This window comes from Drosophila montana, unplaced genomic scaffold, assembly GCF_035044405.1.
Source record: "Drosophila montana isolate Dmon_TW-CO22-7 unplaced genomic scaffold, ASM3504440v1 contig_2_1, whole genome shotgun sequence".
Taxonomy (NCBI): domain Eukaryota; kingdom Metazoa; phylum Arthropoda; class Insecta; order Diptera; family Drosophilidae; genus Drosophila; species Drosophila montana.
The window spans coordinates 659,451-680,932 of record NW_026997875.1 but is presented as its reverse complement, the minus strand read 5'-3'; the positions used below and the strand labels follow the sequence as shown (position 1 = coordinate 680,932).

The 21,482-nt window shown below is 43.8% G+C and overlaps 2 protein-coding genes across 19 annotated transcripts in view; one reads left to right on the top strand and one right to left on the bottom strand.

Annotated features, from left to right (window-relative positions):
• Positions 1 to 21,482, top strand: part of kis (kismet) — a 45,830-nt gene that overhangs the window by 19,263 nt on the left and 5,085 nt on the right. For 2 of the 18 annotated variants that reach the window (XM_064684839.1, XM_064684843.1), the window contains 12 exons: positions 4 to 181; positions 1,890 to 1,977; positions 2,188 to 2,341; positions 3,887 to 4,196; positions 4,387 to 4,476; positions 5,356 to 5,391; positions 6,110 to 6,316; positions 7,484 to 7,629; positions 8,374 to 8,549; positions 9,883 to 10,392; positions 18,792 to 21,138; positions 21,210 to 21,453. In XM_064684839.1, the coding sequence (XP_064540909.1) occupies positions 4 to 181; positions 1,890 to 1,977; positions 2,188 to 2,341; positions 3,887 to 4,196; positions 4,387 to 4,476; positions 5,356 to 5,391; positions 6,110 to 6,316; positions 7,484 to 7,629; positions 8,374 to 8,549; positions 9,883 to 10,392; positions 18,792 to 21,138; positions 21,210 to 21,453 (4,486 nt within the window). Of the gene's footprint in view, positions 1 to 3; positions 182 to 1,889; positions 1,978 to 2,187; positions 2,342 to 3,886; positions 4,197 to 4,386; positions 4,477 to 5,355; positions 5,392 to 6,109; positions 6,317 to 7,483; positions 8,550 to 9,882; positions 10,393 to 15,594; positions 15,784 to 18,791; positions 21,139 to 21,209; positions 21,454 to 21,482 lie in introns of those variants that run through there. The other 16 variants (XM_064684832.1, XM_064684831.1, XM_064684844.1 and 13 more) reach the window with 11 other exon arrangements.
• LOC135430268 (uncharacterized) lies at positions 176 to 1,808 on the bottom strand. The gene is made up of 2 exons (XM_064684874.1): positions 1,047 to 1,808; positions 176 to 967 (listed from the first exon to the last, which is right to left on the bottom strand). Exons 1-2 carry the CDS (start codon positions 1,609 to 1,611, stop codon positions 222 to 224), a joined length of 1,311 nt encoding a protein of 436 aa, XP_064540944.1. The 5' UTR covers positions 1,612 to 1,808; the 3' UTR covers positions 176 to 221.

Here is a 21,482-nt window from a genome sequence, read left to right as displayed (position 1 = left end):
CAGGTCTGCGCTCACGTCGTCGCAAGGAGAAACGCGATCGCGCCCGCGAGAAGAAGGGCAACGATGAGTATATACCGCGAGAACGCGACGCATTGGCCGCCCTGGGCCTGGAAGAGATCCAGTATGGCAACTGGGCCAAGTCGGAGTGCTTCAAAGTGGAGAAGGGTCTGCTGTCTTTTGGGTAAGTCTTGTTGGCTGCGCAGGCATTTTATTCTATTTAATTAGTCTTCGCGATATCTGCAACGTCGCAACACATTGTTCAGTTTCATGTTTAATATGTAGATCTTGCGCTGCAGCATTTTCTCCTCCTTCTCCAGATAGAGGGCCTCCTCCTTCTTTTCAATATACTCTGTTACGCTGGGCGCCTCGTACTCCTCCAGCTGGGCGCGCAGCTCGCCCAATATGATGTGGTCCTTCTCATTGTTCGCCTGCACCGTGGCCACCTCCTTTTCCAGTTTGGCTATGGTGCGTGTGATTTCTTCGGTCCGATTGAGCACATTACGCATTTCGGTCTCCAGATTCATCATGGCCTGCTTCTCCTCGGTCATGGCCAGCGACGTTTTGCCCGTCACGCCCTTAAGGCCCGACATGTGTATGTTCTTCTCCTCCAGCTCGTTGGTCAGCTCCGTTCGCTTGATGATCAACTTCTCAAAATCGACTGCTGTCAAAATGCCACTGAGATCCGCCTTGGTTATCAGATCCGCACGATGCTGCTGGCACGTCTCCTGCAGCGAGACAATCGTCAGTCGCATGGTGCCCAGCAGGGCGCGCGCGTTTTTAAACCAATTGGCCGTAAATTTGCGCAACTTGCGCTCAATCTGACGCTCGGTGGCGCTTTCCAGAAATGCCGCATCGTTCTCATCGCGCAGAAAGTGCAGCATGAAGTTCTTTTCCGTTTCGATGGTCTCCTCGCTGCGATAATACAGCTCCTCGATTTTAGCACGCAGCTGCTTGACCTCAACCATGGCTGCAATAGCCAGAGATTATCGAGAGAACTTAATTAGTACAAAAAGATACCAGTTGGTAATTGGAAATGCCAGACGTACCATTTTTTTCAATGTCTATAACGCGCTTTTCCACCTCGGTCGCCGCTTTTTCGGCCAGTTCAGCCTTGGCCTTGTAGTTGAGCTTGTGGTCAACCTGCTTGCGTCGCTCGGTGCCCGCCGTGCTCATGCCGGCCATATATACAGACATGGATATGGATCGCTTGGAGCTAGAATGTCGACTGGATTGTTGTAATCCGTCCGTTGCTATTCGCTTTGTCTGCAATCGTTTCAGTATTGAGGTGCGTCGCTGTCGCAGACCGACCAACAGCTTTGGATCGTTCTTCTCCAGAAAATCAACCATTATGTAGTTCTCCAGCTTGTATATGGCCAGCTCCTTTTGCACCTCTTCGATGGTGCGCAGCATTTCCAAGGCATCCAAATCGGACAATCGTTGCTTGCGCTCCTCCTCCGACAAGTTTAAATAATCGTCCAGATAGAACTTGTACGCAATTCCTATGATGTCAATTTCGGGCGGCTCGTCATCGTCAGCCACCTGCAGCTGGGATCTCCGGACATTGAATCTCGATTCGGTTGTGCCGAGACTTTTCTCTGAATAGCTCATCATTTTCGATGCTTATGTTTTTGTTAAATTATGCAAACTCCCAAAATAATATAATATGCAAAAGAATCTCGAATGCTTGCTAAAAACAGCCGAGGTAGCGCTTAGTTCTCTTTAAAATAATTTTTATGGCCGAAATGAATTGTGAAACGGGTTAATCGTATGCTTATATACTGTATATAGTGTACAGAGACTTGTTACTACAAAGAATATTCATGATATGCCAACTATGTTATAGACAAAGTCTTCAAATATCTTTTCCTAAAATGTATATTATATTACAGCTGGGGACGCTGGACGGAACTCCTCGAATTGGGTCAGTTCAAGCGCGGCTGGCGCGATGTGGACGTCGAGGACTGTGCACGCATCATTGTAAGTATCAACTATATATGTATATTCTATATCAAATACCCAATACTCAAAATGATGACCAACCATGCTAATATTGAGAGAACTTTAGGTTTTCGCTGAGTAAAAACACAACTTCTCAACCCGCTGAACACAAACTAGTTACTCGCTACTCGCTACACGTTACTCGTCGCCATAAAACTAACGAGTATCTTTTTAATTCAACTCTTACAGCTGCTATACTGCCTGCAGGTCTACAAGGGCGACGAGAAGATCAAGACATTCATTTGGGATCTAATCACACCCACCGAAGACGGCGAGGTCCAGAAGATCAGCAGGGATCATAGTGGCCTACACAACTTGGTGCCACGAGGTAGGAATGCCAAAGGTATGGTAAAAGATACATTCACGCACTCCAACTGCTGCACGGACGTAGAGAGTTATCTAAATAAAACAAAAAAACGAGCTGCCTCAAACTAGAAATTACTCGTATTGTACAAAAAAAAAAAACACAAATTACTACACACTATATCTCTGGGCTGGACCACCTTATATACCCACCTAACAACTATAAATACTCTAAATACCCAACTATTTTTGAACTTCTAATCAATTGTTCCACTTGTGAGTCGCTCCGCGCTCTGGCAGCTGTTTAGTCTACTCCACTATATGTACTATATATATATATATGTTTATATATATGTAGATCTGATCTATTCCTAACTGGGTTCTGTGTGATACAATGCCTAACTGACGCCCTCTCAAAACCCAATTCACTTCTCTGTTACTTAACCAAAACCAACCCAACCAGCCTGACCGTCTGTCCTCCAATATCGGCTGAACATATATATATATATATAGAAATTAGCAACTGACTCGACGCGAACGAGACATGACGTACGCCAATAACTGGTAAAATGTTGAAGAAAAGTGTGTGTATGTTTTGTTGCCATGCAATTGTATGCCTTTTACTATAACCTTTTATGATTTATAATATCTATATAAATACATATATCTATATATAACTTCTTTTTTTTTTTTGTATACATCTCAACTAACGTTTACAACATGCCACATTAGTCAAAACCATCTTTATTGCTGTGCCATATTTTTCCATTACTAATCTTCGCGTCTCTACTTGCAAATTTATTGTTCATTTATTTTGCAATTATAGGGGATTTTTAAATAGAGCTAACAGATTTCAGTCAACGTTTAGCTTATTGTGTTTATTATAGATATAAAGAAGGTAAATCCACAAGAAATTGATTACATTTTAGATAAAGTAAGCTTAGATTAGAGGGATCGATCTAATCGGGTCTGTTTGTCTGTTCTGCAACTGTTAAAATTCGCAACTGGTTCTTTCTATTGTCGTCAATATAAATGATTGGTTCATGTCGGATCAAATTGAAGGGGAATTGTCATATTATCCCTTTTATCATCGCTTTTAAAGTTCTATGTAAGAATTTACTTGAGATATGTTTAATCAATTTGAGGAAAATTAAAGCTTATGTTCGAAAGCCCAGAAAGGAGAAAGATCTTCATTCTTAGATCAATAGAACTAATTTCAAAAAAAAAAATTAAAAACTTCTTTAAGCCAGTATTTGAAATTCCTTTTAAGAGAAATATTTTAAGATTTATTTGAGACGTGATTCAGAATATCAGTCGTAAGGATTTCTTTTATTTATTTATTTTTTGAAACTTTAACAGACCAACTTCAAGATCGATTTGCAAGTGGAGCGCAACTTTTTCATGTCAACTTTTATATAGTTCATTTTTTTCATCACATTATCATATCACACTGTATCGTAACACGCGCTGTACATAAATCGAGTAGCTGTCATGCATCCATTATCAAACACAGAGTTGAGCTCGTTCAGAGTCAACGGCATGCAAAAGGATTCGGAACTAAATTTCGGTTTTAACACGTTTACAGGACGCAATGGCGGCAAGTCGAACAAGGAGATGGGCGGCGGCGGCAGCTCGACGCCAGCGCCGGGCACCGCATCCGGCAGCAACAGTGGCAACACAACGCCCGCCCACAAGTCCAGCGCCCTGGAGGCTGGTGGAGTCAGCGATAAGGATCTGGGCTCGGGGATCAGTGCCAGCGCCGTGGCAGCGGCTGTTGCGCCCGCACCGCCGACCAGCATACACGATCCGAATCATTGGAGCAAGAAGGAGAAGTATGATGCGGATGCGTATCTGGAGGGCGCCTACAAGAAGCATCTGGGCAGACACGCGAATAAGTGAGTCGTGTGGAATCGAATTTGTTTAAACTAACAAGCCCCCCAATCAAAATGCCAGACCGTCTTTTGCTAACAAAACCCAAACCTATTCTCTTTCTTCCCGTTTTTTTTTTCTTTGATTTGCCTTGTTTTTTTTTATGCACGCTTCTTTATTGGTTATTTACACAAATTGATTTGTGTGCTTTCACAGGGTATTGCTGCGCGTGCGGATGCTCTACTATATACAGCACGAGGTCATTGGCGATTTAGTGCAGCAGATAAAGGATAATACGCCCATCAGGTAGGCGGTTTACTGTACCAATGAGTACATCATTAACATCATCACATCATGATTGTTGTCGTTGATTGATTGACTGATTGTTGTTGCACTCTAAAAAAAAAAAGAGCGCCAAAGCATTCGTTTTCTTTATCTCTCTCTCTCATTTATATATAGTATATTCATATTTTTGTTTATGTTTTATTATTTACATTTAAAGTTATTTATTTCGTTGTGCCATGTTTTAATAGTTGTCTTTAATTATTTTTATTAGCTACTAAAAAAAAATGCCAATTTGTTGAACTATACTAGTTTCTTAACTCTTTTAACTAAAGTACAGTTGAATCGTTTAAGCTCTTAAGTAATATTTCTGCTCTGGTTCTTTTAACTTTTAACTGCAGTTGTATTACTTTTGGGTACACTTACTCGCTTTTGTGTGAGCGCCCGCTCTCGCTATCTTAATGCTCTCTCTCACTATATCTCTCGCTCGTTACTAAACTTTCGTTACTAATTTCCTCTCGTTACTAAACATTCGCTCCCTGTTTGGACGTTCCATCATTTGCAAACGTTTGTTCTATGCAACTTTTAATACATTTTGTACATTCCCCCCAACTATTTTCAACTCGTTACCTTTTTACCCCAAAAAAAAAAAAAAACTATTTACTAAATGGTCCGCATCGTAAGCTCAATTTTCTCTCGCTGTGTTTTGTTTTGCACATAACAAATCTTTTGACGAATATTCTAATTGCTAATTTGAATACGAATATGTATATTATGTATGTATGTATATAATGTGTATGTATAAATATATACACATTCACTGACAACTTTTGGAACAACCTACAACAACAACAACTACGACTACAACAACAACAACAACAACAACAACAACTACTGCCGCAGTACGAAAGCAAAGCAACTAGCACACAATCTGGAAAGGTAATATCTATGCACACATCTCGCTCTCGCCCGATCGTTCGCTCGCTCGTTCGCTCGCTCGCTCGCACGCACGCATCCCGCCCACCATATCCGTCCATTTGAAGCGAATCAGGCGAATATAGGGATATCAGAAAAACTAAATGCTCATATACATACATATATCGTCACATCGATCGATCAACGAAATGCTCTATACAAATTATATGCACAAAAATATACATCTATATAATTTTCCAAATATTCCAAATTCGAAATCTAAAAAGCTGCATTAACAAATTTTTCCAAAAAAAAAACAAAAAAAAAATAAACATCTCTTGAGTTGCATTTTGTAGTTTGTACTCGAAAGCCCGTAAAATGTGATTGATTTGTAATCTGTTTAATCCGTAGCACAAATTGGCAATTAACCAAAAACCAACCACAAAACACAAGTTTTATAATTTGTTTTACTTTCATTGTATTATGCTTTATAGTTTTTTTTCTTTATTTTTCATTTGATTATTTACTACAAAAAAAAACAATGCATAAAATTTGTAAAAACAAAAACACAAATTTGTACCTAAAATTTTTACTAAACAACGCATTCAATTCTTATTCCCCTCATCTATATATCTCTCTCTCTCTATATATATCTATATATATATGTATATATATATTTATATATGTATATATATATATGTGTATATGTCGTATGTGTGTGTATATCTATCGAACCATGTAGCGAGCTACCCATACGCCCGCCGCCAACGCCAGATCAAGTGCCATCCTCATGGTGGAATCCCATTTGTTGTGATAAGAGCCTTTTGGTCGGAACCTATAAACACGGCTGTGAAATGTATCGTCAGATGCGCGCCGATCCGAATCTGTGCTTTGTCACCCATGTGGGCGCCGGTGCCGGTGACGATTTGGCCGTCACGAATTTGCCAATGTAAGTAGAGTATATCAATGAAAAAACAACAACCCTCTTCCACCTACCCACCCACACACACACACACACACACCTTTCCCTCCCTCTCCCCCTCCTCCATTTAAGCTATGCCTAAATCGGGTACCATTTTGCCATATCGTAATACCACATAAGCCACAAGTACTAATACCACACAAAATATCCAGACCAGACTCTAGCCATATATGGAAATCAAACCAGGACACATCTGGTAGAAATAATAGACAAATAATATGCACAGCTAAAACAGGAATTGAAATTATTTTGTGTATATATAACTAATAGAAATTATACCTTAACTAGCCCATTAAAATCGCATTTAGCTTAAGAGTAATACATGAAGCTATTTGGTGTGACCGTATTTTGAAAAGGTTTACGAAATTATCCGTGAAATTGAGCAACAAACATTTGTAACAAATTAGAAAGCGTTGCTTCCAGAAGTAAACAATTTTAAATTCTGAAAAGCTTTTGAGCTTATTGATTATTTAATTTAACATTAAATGTTGATATGATAAAGGGTATATGGATCCTATAATGTCTCTAATATATAGTAAAAAGAGCTAGAAATTGGAAACGAAACCCAAATCTTATTTATTTCTAGATTAAAAGCTTCTGTTTGAAAAATTGATTACTATATAAAATCTTGAATAGATTTGCCAATGCTATTTAATTTTGGAAGATGTAAAATATAGTATATATATCTAAAAAAAATACTTTAACAAATTCGAAAATTCTTTAAAAGTATAGCATTAAATGGCTCGACTTTGAGCTACCCAGTACTAAAACCTTCCGGATAACCTTTTAAATACAGCTAGGAATAAATTATTTAAAAATAAATTATTTATACATCCCTTACTATCTCGACTTTAAAATATCCAACTTAAGTTTGCAAATTGCAAGCGTAGAACAGCTAATTTAGCCAATGTAAACACATTACAGGGTATGCACAAGTTTACCCCACAATCCATTCAATTGGCATACAGTAAACGGTCACACTGAATACTTGCTAGCCAAACATTTTATTCGAATTTAAATTGTGTGTGCGTGTGTGTGTGTGTGTTCGGCATGTTGTCACATGTTAGAATCGATAAAAATCGATAATTATCGATTTCAATGTAGATCACTAAATGATCCTGTTTGCATTCACAGAAATGAGGACGACGCAAATTCAAAGCACGATGACGGCGACGAGGTGGACGACGATGGCACCACCACCACCAAAGATTCGGATTCGACAAAGCTAACGGCCGGCGATAACAAGGACTCGCTCGATCCGGAGCGCCCCAGTTCGTCGGGTAAGAGCGATAAGTGCGATAACAGCGGAACCAAAATCAAAGCCGCCAACGCGGAACTCATCCCGGCTGTGGGCAATGGCAGCGCCGTCGCGGCGGACGCCACGGCAGCGGCGTCAGCAGCACCATCAAACGAATCGGCACAAAAAGAATGCGAAATCGAAATTGAAAATGCAAATGAAAACGAAAACGTAAACGAAATAGATAAAAACAATGAAAAGGCGAAAGCCAAAAGCGAGCAGCCCGCCGGCGAGACAGAGGCTGATGCAGACGTCGCCGAAGCTGCCGACGCCGTCGCTGTTGATGCCGACTCCAGCTCAACGGCGGCGGCGGCCGGCGGCGGCGATGGCGACATTGTGGCAGCCACTGTCTCGTCCGGGTCCGGGTCGCCAGACGCATTGGACACTGAAATGGATGCGGCCAAGAGTCAAGACCAGGCCCAGGCTCAGGCCCAGGCCAATGGCAAGGCCGCTGCGCCAGCCGATGGCGAAGCCGATGATGCCGCTGCCATTGCTACGGCCGAGTCCGGTTCAGATTCATGCACTAACGCTACCACCACCACCAAAACCACCACCACCACAAATATCACCAATACCACCACCACCACTACTACTACTATAACCACCATTACCAATCCATCATCCACCACAACAACAACAACAACTGCAACAACGACTGCAGCGGCCCCTGGGAGCGGGGAGTCAGCGGGTCAGAACTGCGAAAATGCTAACTCCAACTCAAATTTAGGCTTAGACGAGGAGGAGAGCGTCGCCGGCAGCTATCCGCCATCGACATTGGCCGCCGTCGAGGATGCCACAATGTGGCCATCAATGCAGGATCTCAATACACGATTACGTCGCGTCATCACCGCCTATCAGCGCAACTACAAAAAGGAGGAGCTCAAGCAACAGCAAAAGGCCAAGGTAAGTGCGAGTCGTCCTCAACAAACCCAACTTCAAAAGCCACAAACATACAACCATCCAATCACAAGCTCCACATTATATGTACATCCAGTCACTTGTTGCGTCTGTTTCACACGAAAAAAAAAAGAACTTCCGCCCCTTACTGTGTTTTATCCAGTATTATAGCTAAAACAATATATCGATTATATATCGAGTTGATCTATTGAAAATGTTTTTAATGTACCAGTTCCTAGCACTCCCAAATATCCAACAAATATCCATCTAAAAAAAACACAAAAAATGCTCCAGCAAGAATGATGGAATGAATAAATCGAACAAGAAAAGTTTATCGATAAAATCGATTAATGATCGATATGATTGTGACTGATTTGCAAAAGTATAAAAGTATCTGGATCAAAAGTTATGGCTGTCGACAGATATTGATATTATGGCTAAAAAGATAAATTGCGATTAATATATTGATCTGCTGACTAAAATATCGATTATATATCAAGAATAATATCGATTTATAGATTAAATACTTTAGTCTTCCTATGTTCGATTTAATTATCGTAAAACTGATATATCGATTTGTATTTCATTTAATCGAACTATCGAATTCTTAGAGTATCGATAAATCCATCAATATAATATATCGATTGTTAACAAGTCCAAAAAAGCGCGTGTCTATTAATGGATCAAAAGTCTATCGATTAATAGTGTTTATTAATGGATCGAAAGTCTATCGATTAATTGTGCCCAATAATGGATCGAAAGTGTATCGATTAATTTTATAAAATATTTTTTTTTTTGCGTTTCCATCATTCTTGCTATGCCCGATTGTATTAGCTAAACAAATTGTGATTATCGTTTTGTATTTTGAAAATAACACACAAAAAAAAAAACAAAAAAACCAATCAAAATTCGTAGTGTCCTGTAAGACGGACAAAGAGATATTCAAGTATGTAGTTTTGTTGCTTAGCTGTTGGCCGTAGATAACTACTTGGCTTAGATTTGCGAAAACCAACTGTAAATGTAGTTAAAGTAGATATGAAACCGGAACTTGAACGTGGACTGACTGACGAATCTGGCGACCAGCCAACAGCTGATTAACAAAACTACCTGCGCACCCCCCCCCCCCCCTCCCCCCGCAACCAGCGAACAATGCCCCTATATTTGCTGTCTCGCTCTCTCTCACTCTCTCCTAAGTCATTTGGCTGGAGTAGCCACTGCTCAGACACACACACGCATATACACCACACCCTCACACTCTCTCATGATGTTAAATGTTCGCTTTTCTTTGTAACCGACTTCTTACCAACACCCAACAAATCCTCCTCCTCTGCCCCAACAGCTACAGGCGCTGGTCTCGTCGACGCCGCCGCTCTCGGTGCCCACCACACCGACTCTGCAGTCGATGCAAATGCAGATGCAGAGCGCCGGCGGTGGTGGTTCCGTTGGCAATGCGGGCGCCGGCAGTGTCGTTGGCGCCGGCGGCACTGTTAGCCAACTGCAGCAACAACTCGACTCGAGCAATCGCAGCCTGCAGGCCCTGATGCAGTCACAGGGTGCCAGCACCTCGGCTGCCGCAGCAGCAGCTGCCGCCGCCGCCGCCGCCGGCAGCGGGTCGACACTACAGCACGGAATGGTGGGGCAGCATCAGCAACAACAGCAGCAGCAGCAGCAACAACAACAACAGCAACAACAGCAGCAGGTCGGCGTTGCCGGCGGAGCTCAGGTGCCAGCCATGCCCACCGCCGCCGATATCAGCCTTATGCTGAGCATCCTCAACACGACCGATGTCAGCCAATTGGCCAACTTGGATATCAACAAACTGGCCATGTATTTGGTTAGTATGAACAATGTACGTGAAACGCCTCTCTCTCTCTCTTTATATATATAAATATAATATTACAACACGAATGCTACCGAACCAAAACAAATAATCACTCCCCATATATCCAAAACTTACCCCCGTCAGCAGCACTTGTGCCCACAATATAACCCGCAAATCGGCAACATCAGGCAGAACTTAACACACCCTTACTCTCAGTCGGGTCTACTTGGGCTTTAATAGACCATGACCAACCCACCCGCCACTCAAACTCAATCAAACGCCCTCCCCCCCACAACTCACCATACACTGACAATTACTTACCACACTCACACACATACACATCTATCACTTAATGTTGCATTGATCGAACTAACCCTTTTTAGAGTACTATTAGCAAGCTAACCAGCATGCCCTTTGCTTACACTTTTCATATATAATTATAGAGTATTTCTGTGTGTACCTAAACTTATGTATTTATTTTATTTGTTTACTAAAAATTCAGGGTGTGTTAACTATATACATACATATATATTTTAGTATACAAACGTTTTAATCTAATCTAATATTCCCTTTTTTAAAATGAAACATTTTTGAATATACAAATTTCGTGGGGTTTCTAAATACACTGTAATTAAAAGTGTTTTTTAAAGAGAAAAACATAAACAAATATTACTCAAATACAGTAAAAGCACGGTTCCAGTTAGGAAAATGTCCGCTTGAAAGAAAAAGGAAATGCCAAAAAGACCTAAAATTGATACCTTGCCCAATTTTTACATATTTCTGTGTATGTAAATCATAATTAGGAATAGAGAATTGAATACATTTCGAATTTTGGAACGATTTATTGCAGTTATAGTAATACATTACACTCTTAACCCCATTAAAACCCCGAAGATTCGCGCTTTCTGTAGCTTAATGAGAAAAATTTTGCCCTGAAATTATTGTCGACTTTATTTACTATACTTAGGCTATGTAGGTACACAGTTATTTTTTTTTTTATAAGTAAACCGGTTTTTAGAAATTTACCGCTTGCATTTTCTCATTTTGAGTGATTTTTGAGTCGAAAGTTAAACCAATAGTTTTGAGGTTAAAATTGAGAATTTTTTAGTTGTTGCTGATTTATACCGTTGTCTTCTCGCTATTCGATTGGTATCTGTGTTTATCGATAAACCCCTTCGCTCGCGTGCATTCAAATGCGAATTTCAATGTGGAGTGAGAATAAATGAAGTGTGTGAAAAGTCAAAAGAGGAAATCTGGCAAGCAGCAGCAGCAAAAAAGAGGCGAAATAAAATAAAATAAGTTACACCCACCGTGCGAGGTGGTGGCCGTCGCTGATTTCTGTCAACTACATACGAGTGTATAACTGTCTCGCTGTGCATGTGTGTGTGTGTGTACTTCCGAATGTTCAAACAAAAGCAACGACGACAACGCTGACAAAACGAGACGCAAGACAAGCCGCGAGAGCATCAGCAGCAGCAGCGGCGAAAATACAAATACAAATGCGAATGCAAAATACACTTATGCTTAATTTATGCAAAATAAAAGAAGAAGAAGAAAAAAGCACACACAGAGAGCGGGCGACGAGCCGCATTGAAGCCAGGCCCGAAATGTGGTGCACACGAGATGCTCGGGCGCGAATGAGCAGCCAAACGAGCAAACGAGAAAATGTCAAACCAGCCGCCCAAAATGTTGGTCGGTTTGGGCCCGTTACCACCTTCGATAGTAGGCAAACAGTGAAGCCACAGACATGTTGCCCAACTGCTCTTGGGTCAAATTATGAGATGCGACTTGGAGATGGGAGTCAATTGTACAACCTGACGCGCATTTTACTGTAGCAAAAACAACAACGACCACGACGACGACAGCGACGTCGACGCCATTATCAAAAGGCAAGCGAACGCCAGCGCCATCAATCAAAGCAGCAACAACAACAAAAACAGCAGCAGCAACAGCAGTAATAATGAAGGCAGCGTCGACGCCAGCAGCAGCAGCAGCAACAACAGCAAGAAGAGCAAGCAAAACGGTCACAGGCAAAGCCAAAGCCGCTTTGTTGTTGTTGTATTGACGAAGTTCTTCTTTGGTGACGATGATTGTTGCCGCGTCGGCAGCGGCGTTGGCGGGCGACGATGGTCTCTGACTGTTGGGTATTGGAATCGGTATCGGTATCGGGTGGTTGTTGTTGCTGCTGTTGCTGCTGCTGCTGCTGCTACGTTGGCTGTACTTGTGCGTCGTTGTTTGTATTAGTTTTTCATGACGACGCCTGTGTCTGTATGTGTGTGTGTGTGTAATTTTACATTTTCTGGATTTATCCAATGTTTAATTTTTTGCTTTCATTGCCCACCCAAATGCTGTTGACGTCGCGTTGCTCTCAGTCCGCATATCCGTATCCGTGTCGCTGCTCTCACGGGGCGAATTATTGAGCGAGACGATGGCGAATATGTGACTTGGATGTGGTGACCTGTTCCGCTCCTGCTCCTGCTCGCTGACTGTTTCTTACAGCCCGCGGCGCGTCAATAAAGCCAAAGCCTAATTGTGCTCATTTGGGCTCATCGTTGTTGTTGTTGCAGTCTGCTCCTTTTGCTCCACTGTTCGTTCGCTGCCTTTACGTGTTCTCTTTTCGCCACTTGCAGCAGCAGCTTAAGATATTGTTGTTGCTGTTTCCTTTTTTCGATTTGCAACGTGTATTTAGAACACAAGCATAGAGTTGGCTTGCATGTGTGTGATTATGTGTACATACATATGTATGTACATACACTCATGTGTGCGTGTGTGTGAAGATGTTTTCCATTCTTTTTGTGGCATCTTTCTGGTGTGCGATTTGCTTGGATGCTCACCTTGCTGACCGCTATTCGATTTATTATTTTATTAGCATTTTTTGCACAGTGGTGCAATTGCTATTATTCCTGCATACACATATTTTCAATTAGTTGTTTGACTACTTTGCGCGTGCGTCTCACGTGTTGCTGTTGCAGCTGCTGCCGCATCGGCGCATTCGTTTCACACCTGTCGGCCATAAATAATTCGAATTTTTTTCAAGAAAACCTGCCCAGTGTGCAATGGTCAGTTCATTAAAAGTTGCACACATGCACACACACACATACATGGATGTGTGAGTATTGGGATACGTGTCCGAAATGAGCCGCTGTTGTCTACCTGCCTTTTGATTTAGTTTTGCGTTACGCTTTAGTCAAATTTACGACCACACATGCATAGAAAAATCGTCACACGCTTATACTCACACTCACACATACATACAATCTCTCACGTGCACTTGCAGTTTCTCTCTCACCGGCCGATCATGTTTTTACATGTGTGTGTGTGTACGCGAGTGTGTGTGTGTGTTTAGTCATATGCATTTGCTGAAGATGTGTCGCTGTCGCCGTCGATTGGCAGCCTGCTTTGTGCTGCGACTGCTGCTGGTGGTGGGATTGTTGGATGTGTATCTGTATCTTACAGATTGATTAATAATCTCGTTTTTACACACGACAGCGCGCTCTCGCTCGTTGCTTTGGCAATGGCTACGTGCTTATCGCACTTTGGTGCAGTTTCTATCTTTCGCATTACTTGTGTTCTTTCTGAATACACATGTATGTAGGCTACATATGGGTGTACGAACATAAATGTATGTGTACTGTAGTATGTAGATTAGTTGCCCATGCCAAAGGTCGTATTAATTAAACTATAACAAGGGTCACGAATTGCGTTTGCTTATGGACAATTTTCTAGATGTATTTCCTGTCACGTGTATGTGTGTGTGCGCGCACATTTTGTACCTGAAATTTTAATCCATTTCTCTGGCTATTATTTTATTTTATCCCCTTTATGCTGTGTGTCCTTTGCTTGATTGCGCCAACATCAGCCGCAGCCGTCGCAGTCGCTGCGTTTGCTGACTCCTCTTTATTCTGCCTTGTCGTCAACAGTTTTTGTGGTACATTTGTTTCATTGCTTGGCTTTTTTGCCGTGTATGTCATGCCGTGTATGCCCCCCTTTCCCATCTTTGCGCCACATATATGAGCAAGTATGCGTATGTGTGTGACAGGCTCTGGCTTTGCCATTGCCTTTTGCTTACATTACACAGTTGACACAATGTGCGCTGCCTCCTCATTCTTCTTCAACTCGTCCATCTAGTGCACACAGACACAGAATAAATACATACGCTCTCGCTAGCGGCGCTCTCGCGTCCAATGCGCTCACTGTCTCTCTCTCTCTCTCTCTCGCTCTGTCTGGCTCTCTTGGTACTGCAAGTGACGCTTTGCCTTTGCTTTTGGCTTCGCCTTCGCCTTGCCGCGCTCATTCACCTCAGAGGACGGACGACAGGCTGTGACTGCCTTTCTGCCTGCCCATCTCATTCATATTCACATTCACCCAAAACGGCGTTTGGCTTAATCTCACGATTGTTTGGTTTCGTTTGGTTTGGTTTTTCTGCTCTGGCTCTGGCTCTGGTTCAGCTCTGCTCTGCTCAGCTCAGCTCAGCTCTGCTCTGCTCCCTCGCTCAATAGTAGTTGCTTGGCGTTGTTGGTTGTTGGTTTGACTAGCGACCCTCTCCCCCGTTCTCTACGTCGCCGTTACCGTCGCTGTTGCTGGCTGATTCGCATTCGATTTTAGCTGCTAGTGCCGCTGCCGCCGTCGCTGCTTCCGTGCGCGTATGCGTCCCCGTTGTGGTCTCTGTATATGTATGCATGCATGTGTGTGTGTGTGTGTGAGGAGTGTTTCTTGTATTTAGTCCGCAATGCGCTCGCTCATTATTTGTTTGAGCGCCGCGGTGTAAAGTTGTAAAAAGTCCAAGTGCTTGAGCAGCAAACGCATCCATATCCAAAACAACGTTGTCGTTGTGTCGGGGCTTTACGTATCGGCGCGACCCGTCGTCTTTACATGTGTCTCTCCCTCTCGCACCCGCTCAATGCATGTGTTTGTGTGTGTGTAGAAGAAATAATAATAATCAAACGAATGGAAAAATGTAATTGCTGAAGCAAAAGTAGACGACAGAACGAGACGAGGCGAGACGAGTGCGAGTGAAGAGTGGCGAGTGCAGACGTCGCAACAACAACAACAACAACAAGCAACGTGCAAATAGCAAATGTGTCGCCGCAATGAATGATAATTAGTGCTTAATTAAAATCAATAATGTCGAAATCGAAAACCATTTCAATATTTGTGATATAGCATATATGTATTATAATTGTAATTGTAAATTCAATTGCATATCGAAATTGAATGTGTGTGTTTGTGTGTGTCTGTGTCTATATACATACATATGTGCCTAAAATTGTCTAATACAAAATGGAGGTTATTAAACCTATGGATTTTAGCAGCTTCTCCGCCTTTTGCGAGCATCTAAATAAATCAACAGCAGCCGTTACAGCAACAGCAACAACAACAACATCAGCGCCCACTTTAAACAATGGCATTTATTTGGAGGTAAAACTAAAACTACAAAAACTACAATGACAATGACAATTTATTGTATAAAATATGCAAAAACTTAATTAAAATGAAGGCAAACGAAATAAATGTGAATGCAAAGAATGCGTGCAGGAAAAAAGCTAAACTAAAAGAAACCGAAGAACAAGCAGAAGCAGCAATAAAAGTAACAACCAACAGCGGCGGCGGCAAGTAGTCAGTCGAGCCGCCGCAAAGTTAAAACGAAATACAAAACAATAAATTTATGCCTATAGATTTCACATGTACGAGCGTTGCCACTTACACGGCCAGTGTAACCCACTCTCTCAAAAACTCTCTCACACACACACATACAGAGGCAAACAAATAAACAAACACACGTTAACCAGTTGGGTGTCTCAGTGTGCGCTCATTTAAATTCGTTTTGCCGCCTCTGTCTCTTTTACCCCATTTCGCCGCAAGTCAAGTCAAGCCGTTGCCGTTGCTATTGCCATTGCTTGCTACTTACTAATAATCATAATCAATCGCTCGCACTTGTATCGTGCAAATGCCCGAAGAACAGGGGCGAATGCGAAGGAGTCGCGTAGCGTCGCGTCGCGTGTCGTGTGCGCAAGCGAGATGGTATAAGATACAAATGGGTTTGGGTCGGGTGGGGGCGTCAAGCAGAAGAGGTCGTTCGTTCAGTCTCTTTAGCTTGCTCGCTTTGTCGTTTGTTTTTGTTTGTCCCCCCTTTATTTATTTTTTTGGGCTATCGTTGCTTGAAATTTGTATAGCGAAGAGCCGTTATATATATATATATATATATACATATAAACACACACACACAGTGTGCTGCCAACCTGCGCCAATTGGCATCCTTGAAGCCAGACTTGCCAACATGGCTACGAGAGCATCAGCACACCCCCTCCCCCATACCCCACTCCTCACTAAGGCACTTGACTGCAAGAGCCGTTTGCAGTTTTGTTGTTGTTTTGATTTGCATTCACACACTTGCACATTTAAATAAATATGTATTTGTTGTGTGCTTTTGCATTATATTTGCAACCACCTGGCAACGCTGTCTAAGGAGTTGCCGACTGACAGGCACATTTTTGGGGGGCTCTACCCCTGCCCCGCATTATTATTATTATCATAACTAACTACAAAACCGTCGCCCCTGCTTTAGAGTGTGGGGCTAGCCCAAACACACAAGAACAGTGCTTGTGGCTGTGTGCGTGTGTGTGTGTGAGTGTGTGAGTGAAGAGAGCTTCTTGTGCTGTGTGGCGCTGCCCATGCAATTGGTCTCGCAGGATTCATTTGTTTTGTCTCCTGCTGCCTGCGCGTCCCGTGCTCAATTGTCGCTGTGGCATTTGCCCTCTGCCCGCTCTGCTTCGCTCGCTCTATTAGGGGTGTAAAATGGATTTTTTTACTTTTATTATTATGATTTTATTGTATTTCCAGTTTCAGTTTCAGTTCGCTCGTATTTAGTCGTCGTCGTCGTCGTCGGCGTCGTCGACGTCGTCGCCATTGTCTCTCGTTTTGCCCCTTTGCTTTGCGCTCGCCATTCGCATTTAGTACTTTTCGCAAACATTTTTGTAATTTTGAAAGGCTGGCCCGGTACCGACCACCAACCCCAAGCACTACCCCCTACACACACACACACACACACACACGCACGCATCACCATTGAGAGCTGTTCTGGCAGCACCCACCCCTGATGCATCCCGTTATGTTGTTGATGATGATGATGAGGGGTCTCCGGGGGTACCCCGACGAACGCGTCGTTGCTTTTAATTTTTTTTTTCTTTCTCAAATTGTGTAAATATTCGTAATGAATTTGCGCTGCATTTTTTCCTCTATACCCTGTACCCATTGAAGTGGGCAAAGAAACGGGTATAAAAGTTTCCTATGAACTCGTATAGATCTCAAAACTATTAAAGCTTGCGAAATTTTTAAGTTTTCCATTAATGGAGATAATGAAAAATATATGTCAAGTATTTGACGGAGCTTACAAAAGCTGGAGGTACCAAGTTGGGTATGTTGGTTTTTATATAGCACACAAAAATGCGGAACATTTCACTTGTTGAATATTTTGCCATATTAAGAATATGAAAATTAGATAAAGATCGGACTATGGACATTCAAGTTTCGAATGTAGGTTACGACAACTCTGAATACAGGGTATTTCCCAGTCGCACACTCTTGAGTAGAGGATTTTTACTTGCTCTCTTTTGGACTGGTTATCGGCAGTCAAATTGCATGGCTATATGACCCCCTTCATACATAAATAGATATATATTTATAGTATATACACATATGTACATCCACATCCATCTTTCAGCTATAAGGGCCTTATCTTATCTTACGCCTGGCTTTTGGTATGCCATGAATGGGTAACGCTTGTAAAGTAGCCAAGATTATACTACTTCATGTCTGATGATGCCTCTTTAATCTATTAACAAGTCAACATACTGAATCGGGTTGAGTCAGCAGTCATGAGAAATGTGATTAAATAACAAATCGAATAAATAAGCAAAAGAATTATATATAGGGAAATTCAATCGAAAATACTTTGCAATAAGATATATAAATATTTTATAAATATTCAAGTAAATAGACATACAAACTGAATGATTCCAAAGTCTCGGATTACATATTGCCTTGAATTATATGGTATGTACAGCATAAAGATAATCAGGAGTTATTTAATATAGATACAATGGGAACTAAACCTATTTCGAATAAGTGAAGCGCAAAGAGTTCGTTCCATAAAAAATAAAAAATAAAACTAAAAAAGGGAAAAATTCACCTTTATGGGCGGAAAAGGGGTGAAAGGGGATTACAATTTAAAGAGAACCCATTAGGACTGTTTCGAGCCTAATTTTTAATCATTTATAGTATTGAACACTTTAAATCAAACACTACCAAATCCCAAACATAAACGAACCTAAACCAAAAACCACACAATACAATCTATATATACCATATATATATTTAATAAATTATTTATGCAAATCCCACTCATGCAAAACTCCCTAATTTTACAGAAAATGGAGCGCCAGGGCAAGATGGAGCTGGCGGCGAAGGAGCGCGAGTCGCAGCGCCTGCAGCTGATACCCAAAAAATGGAATCGTCGCGAGGAATATGAATTTCTGCGCGTGCTCACCGGCTACGGTGTCGATATGCAGATGAGCACACCAATGGGAGGCAACAGCAGTAGCCACAGTCCCGACTGGACCAAGTTTAAGCAGATGGCGCATCTGGAGCGCAAAAGCGACGAGACGCTCAGCGACTACTACAAGGTCTTTGTGGCCATGTGCCGGCGCCAGGCGGGCTTGAAGCTGAGCGAGAACGAGCGCGGTCTGGAGGGCATCATCGAGGAGATCGAAAAGGAGCATGCCAAGCTCATACTGGATCGTCTCGAGCTGCTGGCCAAGCTGCGCGAAGTGGCCCGCAATCCGCAGCTCGACGAGCGGCTCAAGCAGTGCGCCATGAACACCGATACGCCCGATTGGTGGGAGCCGGGACGGCACGATAAGGAACTGATTGCGGCTGTGCTCAAGCATGGACTTTACCGCTCCGAGACGTTCATCTTTAACGATCCCAACTTTAGTTTCTGCGAGTCGGAGAAGCGTTTCATACGCGAGCTCGAGGCACAGATTCAGCGCACCATCAAACTGGAGGCCTTTAATGCAGAGAAGGCCGAAAAGGCCGCGGCCGCTGAAAAAGCAGCTGCAGCCGAAAAGGCAGCTGCGGCGGCAGCGGCAACGGCAGCCGCAGCGGCAGTCGCAGCGGCAGCCGCAGCTGCAGCCGTCAAGCACGAGGTTATCGATCTGGATGATGAGCTGCTCACCAAGGAGAGTGTCATCAAAAAGGAGTCGCCCGTCAAGGCTGAAGTTAATGCCGATCAGAGCACAGACAAAGCCGAGGTCGAGGATAGCGAAGATAAACCAATGAACAAAGCAGCAACAGAAAAAATGGACGAAGACGAAGTAGTCTCAGCCGAGAAGGCCGACAAGGAATCGCTGGATGAAGCCAAGCTGCTGCCCAGTGAAGCCGCTGAAGAGTCTGTGGAAGCTGAAGCCGACGCCGAAACCGAAGTCAAGCCCAAGGAGAGCGAAGACAAAATGGACGTGGATGAGCCAATTGCGGAAAATGGCAACGAAAAGGAAGCCGCAACCGAGGCAGATGCCACGGCCGACAGCGAAAAGCCAGCTGAAAGCCTAAAATCAGAAGCAGCCGAAATAGAGAAGTCGAGTGAAAAGGCAGAAGACATCCAAATGGACACGGAGCCCGCAAAGTTGGCAGTTGCCGATGAAAAGGAATCCGCTGAAGCAGCGGAAGAGGAAGCGGTAGCTGTCAAAGCCGAAGCAGCGACCGACAATAGCGACGAGATCGTTGAGACCGCTGCTAAGGAAAAGCCAGAGGCAGATAAGGAACCGGCTGCAGCAGCAGTTGAAAGCGAGTCCAAGAAAGTCGAGGCTGAGGCGGATGCCAGCAAAACAGGAGATGTCACAGCGGCGGAGGTCAAGAGCGTTGAGAAGCCGCCAGCAGAACAGGAGATACTCGACCTGGTGGCCGGGCCCAGCGATCCCGATGACGACGAGGTCATGAAGGAGAAGGAGAAAGCCGTCGAGGAGGAGTGCAAAAAGCAGGCAGCCGAACTGAAAGCACGTTTTCCCGATCTCGAGGTCATTCAGCCGGCAACTGTGAAACAGCAAAAGCTGGAGAAGCCCAAGCTTGAGATGTGCATGATACGCTGGTTCAAGGACTTCGCCCTGGAGCGACGCATCGCACACATCGTCGTCTGTGTGGAGACGAACAAATGGCCCGTGGATAAGCATTACAGCGCCTTTGCCGGACTAAAGGGCACCACAGACCTGAACATTGCCCTGCACGAGTCCATACCCCATCTGAATAGCAGTGAGCGACGTTCGACAACGCCCGATGTGATAACCATAACCACAGACCAGGGCGTGACCAAGCATCTGCAGGCCTCCCAAATGCAACAGGTGGCCAGCAATGCGGGCGTCTCCTCATCGGGCGGCAATGTGCAGTCGGTGCTGCCGTCGCCTAAAACGCCAGTTGCGGCGCCCACCACATTGCCGGGCCTGGATGCGAATAGCATCAATGCAGCTGTCGCGGCTGCCGTTGCCGCTGCGGCCAGTGGCGGCAATGCCACATCCCTGTCTGCCCTGCTGCCGGGCATGTCGTTGAGCGCGGCGACAGCCGGCGCCAGTGCGGCGGCGGCTGTAAGCGCGGCGGCGGCGGGTCTAAATGTGCCCAGTGCCGGCGGCCTTGGCTCGAATGCGGGCAAGAAGCGCAAACGGCACATTGCCATCGATGTGGAAACGGAGCGTGCCAAGCTGCACGCGCTGCTCAACAGCTCGTCGAGTAAGTAAAGATTTGGAGCTAGATTTATACAAATAATCCAATGCCACTTTCCTCATTTTCCCCTTTTACAGTGGCGCCCAAGGACTGGGAGAGTGAGATAGCCAACATGGAGGCTTTGACGGGCGCTCGCGACGGGCGACGCGGCGGCTCGAGCGCTGCTGCCTCGGCGGCCGCTTTGAGTGGCATGCAACCGCCGCCGGCGCATCAGCACGCCTCGCTGTCGCGCCAATCGTCCGGACAGTTCAATAAGCCCGCTGTGCCGGCACTGAAAACGCCGCCACCTTCGATGGGTGCACCCATGGATCTGTCCTCCAGGTGTGTAATCCTTGAGCAAGTGCAATTTT

Excerpts from the sequence above, each read along its gene's own strand:
- LOC135430268 (XM_064684874.1), bottom strand. The coding sequence starts at position 1,611 with ATGATGAGCTATTCAGAGAAAAGTCTCGGCACAACCGAATCGAGATTC. Across the intron at positions 968-1,046 it reads TATAGACATTGAAAAAAATG|CCATGGTTGAGGTCAAGCAG; the intron begins GTACGTCTGGCA and ends TGGCTATTGCAG.